This window comes from Aureobasidium melanogenum (genome assembly GCF_000721775.1).
Source record: "Aureobasidium melanogenum CBS 110374 unplaced genomic scaffold scaffold_7, whole genome shotgun sequence".
Classification (NCBI taxonomy): Eukaryota; Fungi; Ascomycota; class Dothideomycetes; order Dothideales; family Saccotheciaceae; genus Aureobasidium; species Aureobasidium melanogenum.
The window spans coordinates 785,048-803,354 of record NW_024470059.1 but is presented as its reverse complement, the minus strand read 5'-3'; the positions used below and the strand labels follow the sequence as shown (position 1 = coordinate 803,354).

At 49.6% G+C, this 18,307-nt stretch overlaps 8 protein-coding genes across 8 annotated transcripts; 4 read left to right on the top strand and 4 right to left on the bottom strand.

Annotated features, from left to right (window-relative positions):
* Positions 1–1,184: 1,184 nt before the first annotated feature.
* Positions 1,185–2,786, bottom strand: M437DRAFT_65293 (uncharacterized protein; the record flags this gene model as incomplete). Its single annotated transcript, XM_041024566.1, has 1 exon — positions 1,185–2,786. One exon carries the CDS (start codon positions 2,784–2,786, stop codon positions 1,185–1,187), a length of 1,602 nt encoding a protein of 533 aa, XP_040881028.1.
* Positions 2,787–4,210: 1,424 nt separating this feature from the next.
* M437DRAFT_45589 (putative ABC transporter) lies at positions 4,211–6,196 on the top strand (the record flags this gene model as incomplete). The annotated part of the gene is made up of 3 exons (XM_041021113.1): positions 4,211–4,394; positions 4,448–4,676; positions 4,726–6,196. The coding sequence occupies 3 exons, from the start codon at positions 4,211–4,213 to the stop codon at positions 6,194–6,196; spliced, it is 1,884 nt and encodes a 627-aa protein (XP_040881027.1).
* A 390-nt stretch (positions 6,197–6,586) lies between these two features.
* On the bottom strand, positions 6,587–8,868 carry M437DRAFT_74563 (phenylalanine ammonia-lyase; the record flags this gene model as incomplete). The annotated part of the gene is made up of 3 exons (XM_041026257.1): positions 6,587–8,487; positions 8,544–8,650; positions 8,708–8,868. The coding sequence occupies 3 exons, from the start codon at positions 8,866–8,868 to the stop codon at positions 6,587–6,589; spliced, it is 2,169 nt and encodes a 722-aa protein (XP_040881026.1).
* Positions 8,869–9,996: 1,128 nt separating this feature from the next.
* Positions 9,997–10,524, top strand: M437DRAFT_16427 (Las1-like protein; the record flags this gene model as incomplete). Its single annotated transcript, XM_041018862.1, has 2 exons — positions 9,997–10,192; positions 10,244–10,524. Coding segments are annotated over 2 exons (477 nt in total), but the record flags the coding sequence as incomplete, so codon positions are not given.
* A 1,081-nt stretch (positions 10,525–11,605) lies between these two features.
* On the bottom strand, positions 11,606–12,337 carry M437DRAFT_45888 (trafficking protein particle complex subunit 5; the record flags this gene model as incomplete). Its single annotated transcript, XM_041021168.1, has 1 exon — positions 11,606–12,337. One exon carries the CDS (start codon positions 12,335–12,337, stop codon positions 11,606–11,608), a length of 732 nt encoding a protein of 243 aa, XP_040881024.1.
* Positions 12,338–13,362: 1,025 nt separating this feature from the next.
* Positions 13,363–14,469, top strand: M437DRAFT_34044 (uncharacterized protein; the record flags this gene model as incomplete). Its single annotated transcript, XM_041019267.1, has 1 exon — positions 13,363–14,469. A coding segment is annotated over one exon (1,107 nt), but the record flags the coding sequence as incomplete, so codon positions are not given.
* Positions 14,470–15,338: 869 nt separating this feature from the next.
* M437DRAFT_83695 (histone H3 methyltransferase complex and RNA cleavage factor II complex, subunit SWD2) lies at positions 15,339–16,479 on the bottom strand (the record flags this gene model as incomplete). Its single annotated transcript, XM_041027978.1, has 2 exons — positions 15,339–16,340; positions 16,405–16,479. 2 exons carry the CDS (start codon positions 16,477–16,479, stop codon positions 15,339–15,341), a joined length of 1,077 nt encoding a protein of 358 aa, XP_040881022.1.
* A 334-nt stretch (positions 16,480–16,813) lies between these two features.
* On the top strand, positions 16,814–17,872 carry M437DRAFT_65287 (mitochondrial carrier; the record flags this gene model as incomplete). Its single annotated transcript, XM_041024565.1, has 3 exons — positions 16,814–16,830; positions 16,884–17,736; positions 17,786–17,872. The coding sequence occupies 3 exons, from the start codon at positions 16,814–16,816 to the stop codon at positions 17,870–17,872; spliced, it is 957 nt and encodes a 318-aa protein (XP_040881021.1).
* Positions 17,873–18,307: the final 435 nt, after the last annotated feature.

Genomic DNA, 18,307 nt, shown 5'->3' with positions numbered 1-18,307 from the left:
TAGAACAACTGCATACCTTAGACACCCAAAACCACAATCGACGCCTAATCTCACCTTTATTTTTTCATAGCATCATCACGATCGAATACTACGATCATCACATCTATGGCTTCCTCATCATCATTTTTCGAAGAGCCAAATGTCCTTGCCTTTTGTACCTTGAACCAAGCAATCTCATGTTTTCTGTTGTTTTGCACATCATCCACATGATCTGATATTCGTGTTTTGTATATCTTCACAACCTTCGTTGATCGCTTCATCGTTCGCTTCCGTCCATCGGCCGACATCTTACCAGTAACTCAGGGCCCTGAAGGCGTTCAGGGGTAGTTTATCGAGCTGGTGCAACATCTAGTCAGTTGTGTCTTCTACATCATAGACATAGACGAAAACAGAGATGTGAACTTCATAAATTATATCAACCATCACCTTCGGGATCAACAGACTATCTCTGAGCTGTGAACAGTAATGATTTTCACCGTCACCAGCGTGTACACAGGCATGGGTCACTACATAAAATGTATAGACGAGGGGAAAATAATATGTTTTGCTGTTCATCGACATATGTACCGACTATTGTTCGTCTATACAGAGCAGACAAGCCCTGCCGCAACACCAAGGCATATGAGTGACGATACACCCATTCATTCTCATGCGTGATTCATCTGTCGCCTTCAAAGACTCCGTCTTCCACAATTGTTGTCCTCTACTAGCTAAAAGTCCTTAACGACTGGTGATGCCGAATTGGTGTCATGCATGTGAGCAAGCTGTGATAAATCTACAGAGCGTTTTCATGCAAGCCATGCCCCCTGACAACTGGTTTCATCGGCAAGCGTCTTCATCGAAGTTGTAGATGAAGACTTAGAAGTGTCAGTTCGGGTCGATGCCAAAACTTGCGTAACCGCCAACATGTTTGGTGGACAAGTGGTGACAAAAGCAAGCTGCCTAGACGACATAGATGCAAAGCATAGTATGATCCGCTCGACACAGCGACGGCCAGAGTACCGAGTAAAGACTCTATCATGTCAGAAGAGCATCCGAACCTTTGCACTCAGAGCATCATCTGCATAGATCAGTTGAGATTCGCCAGTCTCCCACGCTCGTGATAGTCTTGTTGGATCTCTTCATCAACAATTTTATGTTTTAATGAGTTCTGCAAATGTTTGCATCCTTCTCACGTGAAACCATCAAACACTTTCAACGAGCCGTGCCAAATCTGACCGAGGAACATCTCGCGGTTGAGCCATCGATAACTTCTTCGCCATTTCATGCCATACAACGCGTGATGGCGGTGAAGGAAGGTCATTGTGTGGTGTTTTGCTGGTCGACGTATACGTGACATCGCTGGCCGCAGGCGACGCGCCGGCCTCGCTTGCCGAATAGGGAAAGAGGGACTGCAACTGCTCCAACTTGTTCTGCAAGATATCCCTTTGTACGGGGTCGAAGCTTGGTAGGGAAAATAAAAAGCCAATGAGGAAGGTGAAGTCGTCGACTCGACCAGCCGTCTCCTGGACTGTAGCTGCGGGAACAGTAATGATGACATTGGCAATCGTATCCGTCAACTCGAATAGCTTCTGTTGAATGCCCGAACCGTGAATTTCGATTGCTTGACGGGAGAACCTTGTCATGAGTGCTCGTAATTGTGTTGACAACCGTACCGGGAAAGATAATGACAAAGACTCTTTTGATGAGTTGGAGCTCAGCAAGCATTTCGACATGGCCATCTGCCACACCAACATTCTCATCCAATGTTTTGTTACGATCAAGTCCGCTTGCTGCATGTCTGTTAGAGGTGTCACACCGCCGTGAGCTTCGTTCCCGACTGGCTCCTCATCAATTTCTTTGTGTTTGCTGTCGATCCATTCTCGTGTTACCGTTGTGGTGCCGAACCAGTTGGCAAGGAAGCCTTCGTCGATGAGACGGAAGAGTCGGATGATCTGCAGAAAGCCTTCATGTACACCTGGAGGTATTGATGGGTCGAATTCCGGGAGATCCGGCAAAGGTGGTAGGACGACAGGGCGATAGTTGGATATGGCCAAATATCTTTCGTGGATGAAGACTTCCCAATACAATCTTTGTCTGCGAGCACGTTCACTCGAGTTGAGCTTTTCCATGACTTCTGGATGGCCTATTCGTAGCATCTGAATCATGGTGATGGATTCGCGAACGTAATAGAAAGACATGTCCATATTGGCGAGGCACATGAGAGAAATGTGAGAAAATTGACTGATCATGACTCTCCGGACCGACATCTTTTCATCAAACGCAATAGCTGCTCTGGCCTTGATGAGTTCCTCGAGCCAGTATCTTACTTGCGACTGAGAGTCGGTCGAATTATCCGGACTTTTGTTGGTCAAGGCAATTGTGATGGCGGTGTAAGCATAGACAAAAGTCCTGGCTTCTGCGCTCTGTTCCATCTCTCTGATTGAGGCCAGTACATCGTCGACGGTCATGATGGGATTAACGGGGTAGACAGAGACGTCATAATCATCCAAGAAACTAGTAAAGAATGCAGCATCATGGGTAATCACAGAGGGTGATGGCTGAGCTGGACTCGAGTCTGAAGTTTCTGTGCGTCCGTTGGTGGTTTCCTTGTATTGAGCAATGAGTTTTCCTCGTTTCAGAGTCTTTGTCCTTGGCTTGGGCGCAGAATAGACGCAGCGAAGATTGAGATGACTGCACTGCTGACATTTTGCTTGACCATTGCATTTGACCTTTCTGAGTTTACAAGCATCACAGGCTTGATTCGTCCGACGAGTGGGCGCCAAAGAAAATGATGTATTGTTCATTTCGGTATGCATATCAATGTGGAGAGAGGGAAGGAACGACGCGAATGTCATCTCCCCCAGTCTTTGCGGAGTCGGAGAAACGCGTCGCAGACAACTCGTGCATTGACCTCGGCCCGCTATTCCAACGCTCCTTGGGAACGACTCTCTTTGACCAGTAATCCTACCGAGTCCAGACCACGTAGTGTCATGCTATGCTCGTAGAGCGCTTACGTGGTAGCTATAATCAGTCACCTTAGGAAGCCTTGTCATACAGGCAGATCTACGACCCTTGTCTTTGGCGCAAAAGATGCACGTATCAAGAGCCTGCATCCTGGTACGTCTGGTACACAACCGAGTCGTCTTCGTCCAGTCACCTTAAGAAACCCACAATACACATGCTTTCTTTTGTTTGAGCAGTAACCTCGCATGCAGCATTTGGCTCATTCACAATCTGAACAAGACATTGACACCCACGTTAAAGTCGTACCGACCGCGAGTTCTCTTTCCTGGTTATAGCGTCGAATATGCAGCCCCGCAGTCTGGAGATCTGGAACAGATGGACCGAGCACCAAACAACTCGCCATCTTCTGCTTAATAACACTAGACGAATTCTTATAAACCAGTACCTTCGGCGTCTATAAGAAGTCAGCCAACACAACCAACAGTTTCAAGGGCTCGGCGAACCATGACTTATGACCACTCCGGACATTCATTTCGCTCCTCAATCTCTACCATGCGTACCAACCTCTTAGCACTCAATTCTACATCACTTCGGCGACCTCATTAATTGGGGAATCAGAGAATGTTTCAGATGCGAGAAGGTACTCAATCTTTTCTGCACAGTGACCCTTTGCTTGCATGCATTGACATTTGACATGGGTGTACAACGCAGCAAGAACCCGTTAGTCAAGCTGCCAGCGCGTTCGTTGCCTACCATATTCCCAAACACGAACAACGGGGATTCCGGGACATATTGGCATGGTATGGATGCAACCAACCAAGCGACACATCTCAGTCGCTTATTGTTGAATGCGCAATGGCCGTGGTACAATCAGTATATGTCTGGCCAACCAGCGGAATAAACACCGTTAATTTCGACTTTTCAGTAACCTCCACTTCATCTAGACGAAGAGATCAGAATGGGCCGGTCCATAAGAAATCTCTGTCGTATGAAAATCAAGACTCCATAAACGAAGTGTAAGATGCCTGGATTGGGTCGCCTAAATGTCAAAGGATTGTTCGTGTCTGTGGTAGGATTCACTGTAGCAAGCATTTCATCCTGTAGGTCCCCGAAACCCCGGCGAGTAGAAGAAACTAGTCCTTTCCGGGACAATGTTCTTTGGTATATCGTCCTGTCGACCAAGCTCTTGATAAGAGTCGTCGTTTGCTACTTTCAACCACCTCTTCTTCCACTTACGTGTTTCATCATCTTCTCTCTACCCAGCATGCACAACAAAATGTCTGCCAATGTATCTTCAGACACAGAAAGACAGTCCAGCCATGAGCTCTACATGTTCAATGACCTCGTTCACTCTCTGTCATGGTCGAACATTACATTGACCGTCGAGGATCGCACAACCAAGCAGCCCAAAGATCTGGTCAGCAATGTTGGTGGTCAAGTCAAAGCTGGTAGGTGTCTGTTTGTATCCCTTTGTTGATGGCTCTACTAACACAAATTCAAGGAGAGGTTTTGGCTCTCATGGGCCCTTCTGGCAGTGGAAAGACGACTCTTCTCAACATACTTGCAGGCCGTTCCTCCGGCACCAGTGGCACTGTGGCTGTCAACAACGCTCAGGTATCCGCTCCAATTTACAAGAAGCTCACGTCTTTTGTCGAGCAGGAGGATGCCCTCGTGGGATCCTTAACTGTCCGAGAAACTCTTGACTTTGCAGCTCGTCTTGCTCTTCCCAGGTATGCTTACAGCCTCTCTATCAGCAGGATGTATTGCTGACACCCCAAGATCTGTCTTGAAAAATGAAAAGGGCAGTAGAGTCCAGAGTCTGATCGACAGCTTCGGTCTCAAGAGACAAGCCGACACTCTTATCGGCACACCTATCCGCAAAGGAATATCAGGAGGGCAGAAGAGACGTGTCAGTGTCGCGAGCCAGCTGATCACCGCACCCAAAATCCTCTTCCTCGACGAACCTACCAGCGGATTAGACTCTGTGGCCAGTTTCGAGGTCATCCACCTGCTGAAGAAGTATGCTCAACAACACCAGCTTATCGTGGTAGCCAGCATTCACCAACCATCAACCGCCACATTCCAGCTCTTTGACAAGCTACTACTTCTATCTCAGGGTCAGACTTGTTACTTCGGGCCTGTATCAAACGTTGCACCCTACTTTGCTAGTCTCGAAATGCCAGTTCCAGACTTGATGAATCCCTCAGAGCACATTCTCGACCTGACAAACACCGACTTCGAATCGGAAGAAGGGGAAGGAACTATGATCGCTCAACGTCTGCTCATGATCCAAACTGCATGGCAGACGCGCAGCAACGGCAACCAAGGAGTGTCATCAGAGCTTGAGAAGAGCGAGACCTTTGCCGGCTCTCGGGGACCTGGTCTGGCCCATGATCTCGGCATACCTGTCACCCTTTTGCACCGCCTCTTTCTCAAGTCCTACCGCGACATTGTTGCTTACTGGATTCGTGTCGCCATGTACATGGGCCTTGCCATTATGATGGGCACTGTCTGGCTCCGTCTGAGTACCATCCAAAAAGACATTCAGTCTTTTGTCAATGCACTCTTCTTCGGTAGTGCCTTCCTGAGCTTCATGGCTGTCGCTTACGTGCCTGCCTTCCTCGAGGACAGAGCCATCTTCGTCAAGGAGCGTGCCAATGGCCTTTACGGACCTCTGTCATTCGTCGTGTCCAACTTCTTCATCGGCCTGCCCTTCCTCTTCCTCATCTCCATCCTCTTCGCTAGCGTCACATACTGGCTCATCAACTTCCGTCCCGACGCTGACGCCTTCTTTATCCACGTCATGTGGCTCTTCTTGGACCTGGTCGCAGCAGAGAGTCTGGTCGTTCTCGTCTCATCTCTCTTCCCCAACTTCATCATCGCCCTCGCCCTCGTGGCGTTCGCCAATGGCCTCTGGATGTCGGTGGGTGGTTTCCTCGTGCCCACAGGAAGTCTCAATGTCTTTTGGCGTTACGTCTTCCACTACATCGACTACCAAGCCTACGTCTTTCGCGGCATGATGGTCAATGAGTTTGACGGCCGCACCTATAGTTGTGCTGGCAACGTCATGACTGGATGTTCATGTGCCTATGAGAGCGAATTTTCGGGTCAGTGCAAGATTGATGGCAAGGCTGTTTTACACTACTACGACTACCCCACTGGGCAGTTGGGCAAGACCGTCGGTATCATGATTGGCATCATTGCCGTTTATCGTGTGCTGGGCTACCTGGCACTGCGCTTCAGAAAGTAGGATCGGGTTTTGCAGTGTTGTGGGACAACACGGTAAAACCTCGTTTGCCAATGGCGCGTCGGAGAGTACATACATGGGCTTTTGATTTCAGTCTTTCGATAGGTCTTATAGAGTGCAAGAACGAAGCAACGTAATTCATATTATCGTGCATGTGCATCGCTCCTACTTCAGAAATGTGCTTTTCAACGTGTTTTCTTGGCCGTTTGTTTCTCCTACCTGCTCAGTCTTCTCAATTACGTGTTCTTTCTCGAACAGAGGTTGTATAGAGCTTGAGCTAGCAAAGTGTGTATAGCATTTCCCATCATTATATCTATATTTCCCAAGTCGTCAATCTTCAAACTAGCATGTCTCGTGGCAACAATCCTCAGTCACTCGCGTTGCTTCCGTGGCCTAGATTTGCTTCTCCTTCAGACTCTCTTCAGCAATTTCCTTAAGCACCGCACTTCCACGTCCATCCCTCAAAGCTTCGTAGATCACACTGACCCTGCTTCCAATGTTTCTGCGCGGCTCCTCTACTTTAGCACCCGGAGCAATCGGTTTGGTAGGATATTCGATCAAGCCTCGGTGCAATTTTACACCCAAGTCGCCTCGAACGAAGTTGTACATACGTTTGGCTGCATTTCCTAGAGACTTTGGAGTGATTGTCTGATGATCATCGAAAAGATTCTGTCTACCACGTTCGTACAGAATTTTCATCCGACTTTGCAAGTTTTTCGTAAATTCGACCAGTTTAGTAGACTCAATAGATATGCCAGGTGAAGCTTTCGCAAATGTGTTGATGATGTCTGGTATGACAGCATCGGCAGTGACTTTGCATCTTTTGTCAAGATCAGCGGTATTTGTGGTAGTCCAAACAGACTTGATGCGTGTGTAGACCACATCTTTGAGCGATTCGTGCAATTCCGTGGGCGCCTGCATGCTGGTAAACCAATCATGTCTCTCGAGTTCTGCCTCCACGTACTCCAGAAAATCAATCTGTAGTACACGCAGATCGAGGGCCTGACAGAGGACGAACAAATGGGCGGTCGCCATCAGGTAGATTGTATCGAGTGCTTGGAGTGTGTATCTTGAAGAGATCAAGGCCAGACTGTTGATGGCTTGATTGTGCATCTCGGCTGACTGAACGTGGCTTCCAACAGGATTGGCGAGAAAGCCTAGCTCCGATTGATACGAAGCCATATTGATATCAATTCCCTTGCATGTAAACGACAATGACGGATCATCTGCACACAAGTTTGCTGGAAGTCCACAGTTGAGCATTGGGTTGATGATTTCTGTTGCCTGAGAGAAGAGCATCTTCCCCAATCGTTCCAAACAAAGGCGAGTTCTGTCCATGGTGGAAGTCACCACGGCAGCTTGGAAGTTGCCTCCGTGGAGGACGTGATCTGACTCGACGTCCATCAATGGGTTGTCGGTAGTGGAATTTATCTCGGTTTGGATTTGAGAAGTGGCGAGTACAAGGTCCTCGATCTGGGGCCCAATCCACTGGGATGCAGTCCTCAGGGCATAACGATCCTGATAAAGACCACTCATTTTCGTATCTTTCGGCGACCCAACACATTTCGCCAATTTTGAACCTTGAAGAAAGGAAAGGATGTTCGCAGCTGACTCAATCTGGCCAGGATGAGGGCGCATTTTTGCAATCTGAGGCCAAAAAGGTTCTGCAGATCCTTGCATGGCTTCAACGTTCATCGCAGTCAGGACTTGCGACAGAAGAGTAATCTCTTGAGACTGGTGCAAGGCAAGAGATGCTGTCGCAGCAGAAAATGCTGTTCCATTCAAAAGATCCAAACCTTCCTTGGGTTCAAAGACCACAGGCTCAATGCCAAAATCTTTCAATGCCTCTGCCGCCGACAGTATGTTACCATTTGCAAGCCTCACGTAGATGTCAGGAGAGCCTTCGATGGCTCCAGCAATGTATGAGAGAGGACTCAAATCACCACTGGCCGAAATGCTGCCTCTAAGAGGCACGACCGGGATGATATTGTGGTTGAGGAGCTGAAGGATGGCCTGTGCCACGCAGAGTCGTACACCAGAGTGTCCTCGGATGATCGAATTACACCTGATAAGCATGCTTGCTCTTACCCAGCTCGTTGGCATTGAATTTGTGCTGAAGTTCAAATCGAGATCTCGAGAGTGAAGAGGATGCTTTGTCGCTGATGCATTCTGAGGGCGGCCGATATCGTTGCTCGTAAGCACTCCAGAATTTTGGTGCTGAACGAGTGCCCTTTGGAGATCTTCCAAATGGTCGGTCCTTGTATCTGCACTCCCACCGAATCCCGTGGAGACGCCTGTCGTCGCTGGTCAGAATCTGCCGGGCAAGCATGTGAATAAGAGCACAGCTCACCGTAAACAAGATGGCCTGAGGCCAAGTGAGTTCTCAGCATACCGACGCTGTCGTTCATGCGTTTGTCGATCTCAGTATCGGTCGATATTTGTGTCAATACTCCATATCTAAAGTCAAGAGTCAATTGTACACGATCTGTAGAAGAAAGACAATATCAAACTGACTTGGCAATAGCAACGACACTGGCGATGTCCAGCGAATGCCCATCGATAATGCGGTGTTCATCCTGGAGCAATTGTTCAATGACGTTCCAGGCTAACACACTTGAGCTGATCAGAGGACGAGCATCTGCAGTAGAAACGTCTTGCTCGGACGATGGTTCCATGTTGTGCAGAACTGTCAAGTCTGGGTGTGGTGAGACTGTTCTTTGAGAGTGGGAAATCAGCTTCTTCAAGAGAGAATTCACTGCATGAGAACGAGATCAGGCAATTGGTGCTCCGAGCTTTGCTGGCTTCAAGGAAGGTGCGATTGAACTCTCAGTGACGTTGGTGGAATTACACGTGGCATAGACTTAGCCTCGCAATTGAATTCATGCTACAATCAACTCTAGAAGTATGCATACTCATTGGCATAGCATGTGATTTTCCGTACCGTATGTACTTTAGACAAAGGCTTGCGCCTGTTCTACAGCAAGACGCGCCACCGAAAAAGTGACGAAAACGAGATCTTGTCAAAGAGATACCTTGAGCAGGACTTCTCAACGCCGCAGAGTTGTCACAATAAAAATAGTCATGTATGTGAAGAGCAATTGTGCGTCTTGTGCTAGAATATGCAGCCAGCCACCAGTCACTTGAACTGATCATAGAGAGCAGTCAGATTAGATCAAATAGATCTATCTAAGATTGACTGGCTTGTTGTAATCTGTTACTCATAGGAACATTGTCCGTCAAGGAGAACAGAAAGTCGGGTTCATGATTGCTTGTCGAAGAGCTGCGCCGCACGGACTCATTGCGGACTTGAGAGCGCAAACGAACGACCTTAACTCAACAACCACTCTTGTCAAGGGCAACGTCAGTATTTAGACCTTGGAACATCTCTCTCCTCTGTTTTCAAAGGAACAAGAAAATAATCGACTGTAATTGATAAAGTAAGTCATCTCTTAAAATACACTTCACTGCAACCTGCAGACCACCTCCAGCAGACTTTTCTGGGGAAGAAAAAAAGTCGAAAAATCAATGTGGAAATATCAAAGACAATAGCTCTTGTTTGAACCCGAGTGCGGTTTTCAACTTGTTAGATGGTTTTCTATATGCGATCGCTTGACATGCTTGGAGTCTCCTGTTGGTCTTCGGAACAGAAAAGACTCCAGGGTCAACAACCGGTTTTGTGTCATTCATCGTACTGATTATGGATATTTAGGCAGATCAGGAAGAATCAGTTGCAAATAGGAAATTGAGCAGAAATACAAGAGGCTTCCAGCATGCCTCCTCACCCAATACAGCGGAACCACTTTGTCACACCCTGGCGCAGCCATGCCGACCTCTTGAATGTTCGCCATGGTCTCTACAGCCCTTCGACGCCAGCAGAGCAAAGTCATGCCATTGCTACAGTAGCAGCATGGAAACAAAGAGGCAACGTTCCTCATGCAGTCGAAAGCACAGCTCTTCTAATGGACGCCATGCTCCTTCACGCGCAATTCTCGACCTCCAGTATACGTCAAGCCTCCTCCAACACCGATCCTTCAGAATGGCCACTTCAAGGCGTTGTCACTGGTACTGCTTCATCGTTTGCCCTTAGAGCCGCCTATACTACTGCACTTTCCCGATTTGTGACTGGATTTGCCGATCTGGGACGCCATAGAAACGGACCTGGTCAGAGCATGTTTGATGTCGCCAGGTCCATTGGTCTGCCTCCACACTTTGTGGAACTCCGCCATGAAGTCGCTCACGAAGATTTGCCTGGTCTCGCGAGACTTGTCCGCAGTGCTCGTGAAGCAGTCAATTGGCTCTGGGGCGTGTACTGGGCAAAACTGCCACGAGACGCCTGGGAGGCCGAAGCTGGAGAGGAAGCTGCAGCTCAGATCGACCTCGAGTCTCTAGCGGCTGTAAGGTCAGAGGCTACCGAGTATCTCAAAAAGTTCAGATCACGCAGGGTCACGGCACTGAAGACCAAAGCCAAGGCAAAGGACGTCGCCAGCTCATTACTCGAAACACAACAGCATTGCCAGAATCTATGTCATGGCGAAGATGAAGCAGCAAAGTGGACACAAATCGCATCGGTCTTGATTGATGATGGCTTGATTGTACCTTCCTTAAAACAGTACGTGTAATCTGAGTGAACTTTTTCTTGTTTGTACTTTGGCTAACTTGTTCTTACAGGACAAAAGGTCCTCTTGCTGATTCGGCCCTGCAAGGCGCTTACTTGATTTGGGACGAGCTTCTGATCATGCTTGCATCAGGATCTTCGCTCTTTATCGAAGCCTTCTTTGAGCGAGCCATCGCCCACAACGCAGCCGTGAAGACCACGGACGAAGACCGGGACAGAGCGGACCCAACCAAATGGGCCATCTACCGCTGGATCATGCATTTATTAGATTCCGACAGCTGGCTAGAAATGCGTGGCGAAAGCCCCGAGCTTTTTGAGATCCTGGCACTGAGAGAATGCATACTACACCCCAACACACAATGGAGTCACGAACTGGCCGAGGAAATTTTGGAGGACGCCGAGATGGATGTTCAAACTACTTGGAAGAGTTTGGTTGAAGCTAGCGCCTTGGTGGGCGACCACGATGAGGTTGAGGATGCTGAGGAAGGAGCAACGAAGGAGACGAAGAGAACGGATGACGTGGACATGGAAGATGTTCCTTCAGAGCAAGGAGGATGGCGGCGAGAGACGGGCGTGTGGGAGGGTGTGCCGATCGGAACCGTGCAAAATTGACCTGACCGAACAAGTGTCCATGCAAACAAGCCGGCCGAAGAGAGGTCTCCGAAAGAGGAGCTGCTTGCTCTGGAGATGAGCTGTTGAAAATCCATTCTCAGAGCTGCGATTCTCGAGCCTTGCTAGAGGCTGGTATTCATCAGTTCATCTCAATAGTTGTAAGGAAGCAAGACACCATCCAACAATCAGCCTCCTCCAGCCTTGAGTGCTTCTTCTCTTTCCACTACTTCAGGCTTGAACTTGACGAGGAAAATGGTCTTGGATGGCCACAGCTCGTCGTTTTCTGCCCAATGCGCCGTGACTCCGTCTGTCGAGAAACCGGCAGCATCGCATACGCCTTCAATGATGCCACCGACAAAGGCGGCGCAGTTGAGCTGGCTCATCTCCTTGGGGATGCTGATGTACGTGTTGACAAGGGGATCGTTGTCCACAATCATATAGTCATTGTTGTTGCCAGTGCTGGCCTCGAGAGCATCAGCAGGACGACCAAATAGAGAGCGCCACAAGGTTGTGTGTATGAATTGCAAGAGGTCAAGCAAACGGGTCGGTCGAGAGGCTGTACGGGGTGGCATGCGGAATAGGAGCAGATCGAGCAGCTTGACACCAATAGGGTATGCCGATTGGGCCAGCCTGGCCTCAAGGTCCGAGACTGAGGGCGCGCGAGCTTGGTGGTATGCGATTAGGGTGTTGAAGAGGTGAGCAAATGATGCCAGGCTCAACTCGGATGTTCGAGCCCGGTTGAGGTTGCGGTCGTAGATGGTCTTTCGATTACTGGCATAGCGCAGCGGTGTGTAGGCTGCTGGTGGAGGCAGTGCTGTGTAAGAGCTCGCCCTGGCAGCACCGGGCACTGCATTGGACTGCGTCTGTGTCTGCTGCGGTAGCGATTGTTGCTGTTGCGCGTGCTGCTGAGTAGCCATGTCGGCCAATATTGTGTACGAGGACGGTACCAAGTATAAGCAACGATGATATTAGGTAGCCGTCAGCCGACCTCTCAGATGCACGTCGCTGTTCTCGACTTTTCCACGCCGTGCCTCGCCTGCCCTAACAAAAGCAATGGCTCCAATAAAATTGGAGCTGTATTTATCGATAAATCGGGTGCTGCTCCAAATCAAACTATGAGGTGCTTGTAACGCTCACCCCAAGCCAGCGCGTCGTATTCCAAGATCGGTTAAAGCCGCCCGACTGTTTATACAGCGTAATATAGACCAGCTAGCGAACATTTGGTACTATATACTGATGCTGATGTGCAAAACTCAATTCAAACATTGTGTTTGAGCACACCTGTCAATACACATAGTCTAGTGGAGGCCAGCAAGAGGTTGAGACATGTTTTTCCGTCCAAATTGATCCAGAGTCAAGAGCGCAAACGGTCTTTGAGATTACGCACACGACGCTGATACTGCGTCTTGCGTTCGTTAGAGCCGACAGCCGTCCTCGTGGCCCGCTTCCGGCATCTTCACATGCTAAGCTTGGCGGCCAGCATAGGCGTTTCCACGGTCAGAGTTTCAATCCATCGAAGATGCCGCATGCAGTTGTGATGCAGTCACTTGTCTCTCCTCCCATGTCCATCCCTCTCGTGCTTCTCCGTTTCTCCTTCGGCTCTCCAACCAACCGTCTCGCAGAATCCCATTTTTCTTCTCTCCTCCTCTGTATTCACCGGTTTGCACATGCTTCCGTTGTTCGGCTGTGGAGCTGGAACGTCATTCTGGCTAATATAGTACACTTTCACATGTCAGGCCTGCCAACGTCAGCCAACACGCCTAGTAACTCGCTGAATCGCCCATCATTGTCTTAATTTTCCTGTTTGTCACTCCTCGCTCTTCTCTGTTCCCTTCTTTTACCTGGCTGCTGGACTTGTCGTTTCCTTCAACTCATTTCGTGAACACGGCAAGCCATCGATCAAAACATCTTGCCAAGGATCCTTCCCGGACGAAAAGCAATCATGGGACGGCTACAACCAACAGTCGTTATTACTCCCCAGGCAAACAGACGTTCGGACCGGGCCAAGAAGGCAAAGGATACTGTCAACAAAGTGATTCCGGATATTCTCAAGTCGAGTCCAAGGGCCAGACATGGCGTCCACAATGCTGTCTTGACGACCGATCCCAAAGTGGAAAGCGGCACCGACAAGTCACCGACATCAAACTTGACGATCAGACTCTGTAACACGGACTCTCTTACTGCAGCTCGTCGCCTAACTCACTCGTCTCGTCGGCAATCTGCAGCTGCCGCGTTGGCAAGTTCAAAGCAAGCGACCAGGTCTACCAATGTTTGCATCCTCAACATGGCCTCTCCTCTGCGCCCTGGTGGTGGGTTTTTGGACGGCGCAACCAGTTCCGAAGAGTTTCTCTGTATGCGTACCACCTTGTACGCTTCTCTCTGGGATGACTTTTATCGGCTACCGGAAGTGGGCGGAGTCGTGACTCCCGATGTCTTGGTGCACAGAGATAGTACACCAGAAGCAGAAGACCTACCAAAGCGCGAACGTTTCTTTGTTGATGTCATCAGCGCGGCCATGATTCGATTCCCAGAGACCAACAGTGCTCGCATTGCCGAGAAGGAGGAAGCCGAAGGCGGCTGCTCATGTGGTGTGAGTTATTGCGACCGTGACCGTGAACTCGTAACACACAAGATGCGTGGCGTGCTTCGCATGGCGCAAACTCGTGGAGCTGAAAAGCTCATTCTTGGAGCGTGGGGTTGCGGTGCTTATGGAAACCCTGTACGCGAAGTCGCAAAGATCTGGAAGCGCGTCATACTTGGTACTACCAGAAAGGCGGAGTCCTGGCCAGGCATCAAGGAGATAATTTTCGCCATCACCGACCGTGGTCAACTCAAGGAATTTGAGAAGTGCTTCGGAGATGTCTTGGCCAAAGAATCCATCTCACCACCTGCAGAGGTGACACCCGAACCACAGGCTACTGGCGCTCAAAGTCCTACTTCGGAGCTCATCTCGGAGCTGGTATCCAAGATTCAAGAAACTGAGCTTCAGCTCGACCAAATCTCGAATCCTCGAAGTAAAGCTCGTCTTCGGGACGTATTGGCCAATCTAAACAAACAGCTGTCTCAGGCAGGTTCCGGACCAGAAGAAGACGAAATGCCACTGGACCCAATCGATGAGGAGATGGAAGACGCTTCATATCCCGAAGCTGCAGGCGGCTTCGAAGGTGAAGAAGGCGGCTATTACAATTTTGACAGCAGCGACATTGCCTCATCAGGTTCAGTCTCTCCATCGACATCAGACATCTATGAGTTCCGTGTTCCAGGAACCAGTGTGCCGAATAAGAGTGTCGAGTCTCATGCAACTGATGATTTCGAGCATGTTGGTTTCGACACCGAAAGTGGATGGTTTTCCGGTTCCATCAATGGCCTCTCGTCACTCTTAGCAAAACAGAGGCGAGGGGGTTCCGGCACTAGTCCTATGCTCAGAGGTGAAGGTGGTCTAGATGATGTTGAGCCACTAAACTTTGGTAATGGATTGAGAGATTACCTGCGACGCTATTCTGAGCAAGAAAGTTATTGATTTATGAATGAAGGGTTTCATCGGACAGGCGTTGGTTATGGCATTTAAGCGATGGAACACTTGGGGTTGGAAAGTTCATGGTTGGACAGGAGTTTTGCGTACGGGATTGTGAGATCATGCATCGCCCCCTTCATATTTTCAGCATTAGCGATATCAAAATGTGTTTTCTCAAACCAAATGGGACCTCGTGTCCTTCGTGTTTGGAATTTGGACGTGAGTTGGGATGAGCTAAAGGTAGCAGTGGTGAGATGCAAAAAGTGTTATTGTTGATTTGTAGAATCCTTTTCTCTGGCTTCTTATGAGTCCTCGGGTCGAGAGATGCTGAATAATGTAAGATATGCAAGAAACCGCACCACCAACGCCTCGCTAAATTTACACATGTGTTTTGAATGCTGGTATCAAGCCAGTTCAGGGTCGGGCAGCCATAGTACGACGTCTTGACCAGCGCTGGCGAGATTGTTGTATCTCGGGTTCACGCCGACGACAGTAGACGTTCTTGGACCTGGCAAATCGGTCATGGGATTCATGGTGCCGTCAGAGCGCTTATCAGCAAGCAGGTCCCATACCAACATGCCGCCCTTGGACGAGGCTGAGACGACATAGCGGCCGTCAGAGCTGAAGCAAGCGTCGCCTTGGAGCGAGGCTTGAGTATGACGCAAGGGACTGTCGCTTTGACCAAGCTGAGATGGGAATGGTGGAGGGCCCTGAGCGCGGTATAGATAGGCTTTCAAGGTACCCTCAAAGGCGTCAAGGACGTAGTGGCCGGGGCCGTTGGTTCCCACCAAAATGTACTGGCCGTTGTTGCTGAACTCCAGAGTAGTCCAACCCTGAGCTTGAGCTTGGCCGTAGTGGCTGAAGCGACGTTCAATATCCTGCATATCAAAGGTTGCAAAAGGAGGCTTGTCGTAATTGCGAACATCATAGAGAACAATGGTCTGAGTAGCGGGAGAGGCGATGGCAATGACAGTGGCCGAAGGATCGTAAGCAGTCAGGACGGCGCCGTGCAAGTTGAGACTGCCCTGCGGAGAAGAAGAGCGTAGGTCCCACAATTTCACCGTATTATCAAGAGAGGCGGAGAGGAAGGTGTCATTGCTAGGGCAGAGCTGAATGGAGGTGACCCTGTCGGTGTGGCCTTTGAAGTAGCGAATGTAGGAGTTATCATGGGCAGAAAGGTATCGGATATCATGGTTGAGTTTGGTGGAGGCGTAGATAACGGATTGTGAGTGATGTGTGAAGCGAGCAAGGGCGCAACCGTGCTTTTGTGACTTGAGTTCTTTTGCATGTGCGCCAGCCTTTGTGTTGTAGATATGAAGAGTATCGTCAGTGCGGGCGAGGAGGAGCAGTTCGCCGGTTGAGTCGAAGTCGAGCGATGTGTAGTGCAGGTTGGGGGCTTTGAAGAGCTGGCAAGTTGCGTCAGTGTTGAGGTTGGGGAGAGGTGCATGAGAGCGCGGAGGGGTCACTTACCCTCGTTGGTCGGTACGTCGAGATAACCTCGCTGACCTTGGCCATGGGGCCCGGTTGTCCGTTCTCTGCTCCCATGTCGCCGGTTGATACGATTCTGAAGGACAGAGGATGGAGTGAGATGAATTCTGATGATGGGAAGCGCTCAAGGCTGCGTCGCGCTCAAAATGTTTCCCCAGATCTGCGGAAGGAAAGCGCGACTCAGGGACCGAAGCACTACGTCAACAGCTTCCTTCCCTTTTTGTGCGCTGACCAGCCTGTCTCCGACTTCGGCTCGATTGCTTCGAGTCCAACTTGCTTCTCAAATTGTCCGTGACTTATTTCTTTCTCGATACTATTGCAGTGACTGTATTTCATCTCGCCTCTTGTCTTCTTTCCTTGCCCTCTCTTTTCAGTAGTCTGACGAGCAGCCATGTCCACCGGCATTGGGTAACTCCTCCACACCTTCCGTCAAACATCCGCGACTAACACAACTCGATCAGTTCTTTTGTCGCTGGCGGTATTGCAGCATGCGGCGCTGTCACGGTAACTCACAGCTTCGAGACGGTCAAGGTGCGGTTACAGCTCCAGGGTGAACTGCAAGCCAGAAAGGATGCTCCAAAAATGTACCGAGGTGTGCTTCACGGCATGTCCGTCATCTTCAAGAACGAAGGCCTCAGGGGCCTGTTGCGTGGCCTGAACTGTGCCTACGTCTACCAGATGATGCTCAATGGCTGCCGTCTCGGCTTCTACGAACCCATCCGCACCCACACGAACTCTCTACTCCTTAACCGCAACTTCTCACATGCTCACGACCCGAAGGCCATCGCCATGCAAAACCTCCCAGTCAACATCTTCTCGGGCGCTTCGTCTGGTATCATCGGTGCAGCTCTCGGCTCTCCTCTCTTCCTGATCAAGACTCGTCTCCAAAGCTACAGTCCGGCATTGCCAGTTGGCGCACAACATCAGTACAAGAACGCTGCTGATGGCTTCTCCCAAATTTACCGCGCCGAAGGTATCAAGGGTCTCTATCGTGGTGTTGTACCTGCCATGGTCCGAACCGGTTTCGGATCCAGTGTCCAACTTCCAACATACTTCTTCGCTAAGCGCAACCTCGTAAAACACTTTGGTATGCAAGAGAGTCCTGCTCTGCATCTCATGTCTTCTGCCTGCTCTGGTTTCGTCGTCTGCTGCGTCATGCACCCTCCGGATACCGTCATGGGTCGCATGTACAACCAGAACGGCAACCTCTACTCTAGCGCTTTCGATTGCTTGTTCCGAACCATAAAGACCGAAGGCCCGCTCGCCGTCTACAAGGGCTTCTTTGCCCATTTGGCTAGAATCTTGCCGCATACTGTACGTAAAGTGTCTTTTCATAGTCTGGCTTCTGCTGACATTCTTCTAGATCTTGACCTTGAGTTTGGCTGAACAGACCAACAAACTCATGCGCAAATTCGAAGACCGCGTCCTTCCCAGCAGACAAAAAGCATAGACGCAAACGCTAGCGCTATACAAAACTTGAGCTCTCGAGCTTCTACTTTTCGAATGTACATATTCTACCTTGAAAGGCTCTTCAAGAGCATTGATACGAGCACAAGCTGCTTCATGTCTGGCCAGGCGAACCACGAAAAATGCATTTTGCTGCATACTACAAGCAAGAGGTGGTCGATAAACAACAAAGCTCCGGCCAAGAAAGAGCCTTGGTAACGGCGTCCAGCTTCCAGCTATTGCAATCATGGCGCAATCGTGCAAGATCAGGACCCTTGCGGATGTTGGATCCCACTCGGATGAACGAGCAAAGAGTCCTTGATGATTTGATGACCAGCTTCTACAGGATGTCAGGCAACGGCCGAGCCTAAGGAGAGGCTGAAGTAGCTGATCTTGAATTGATCTTGATAGACATATCTCGACATGACCAAAAAGCATT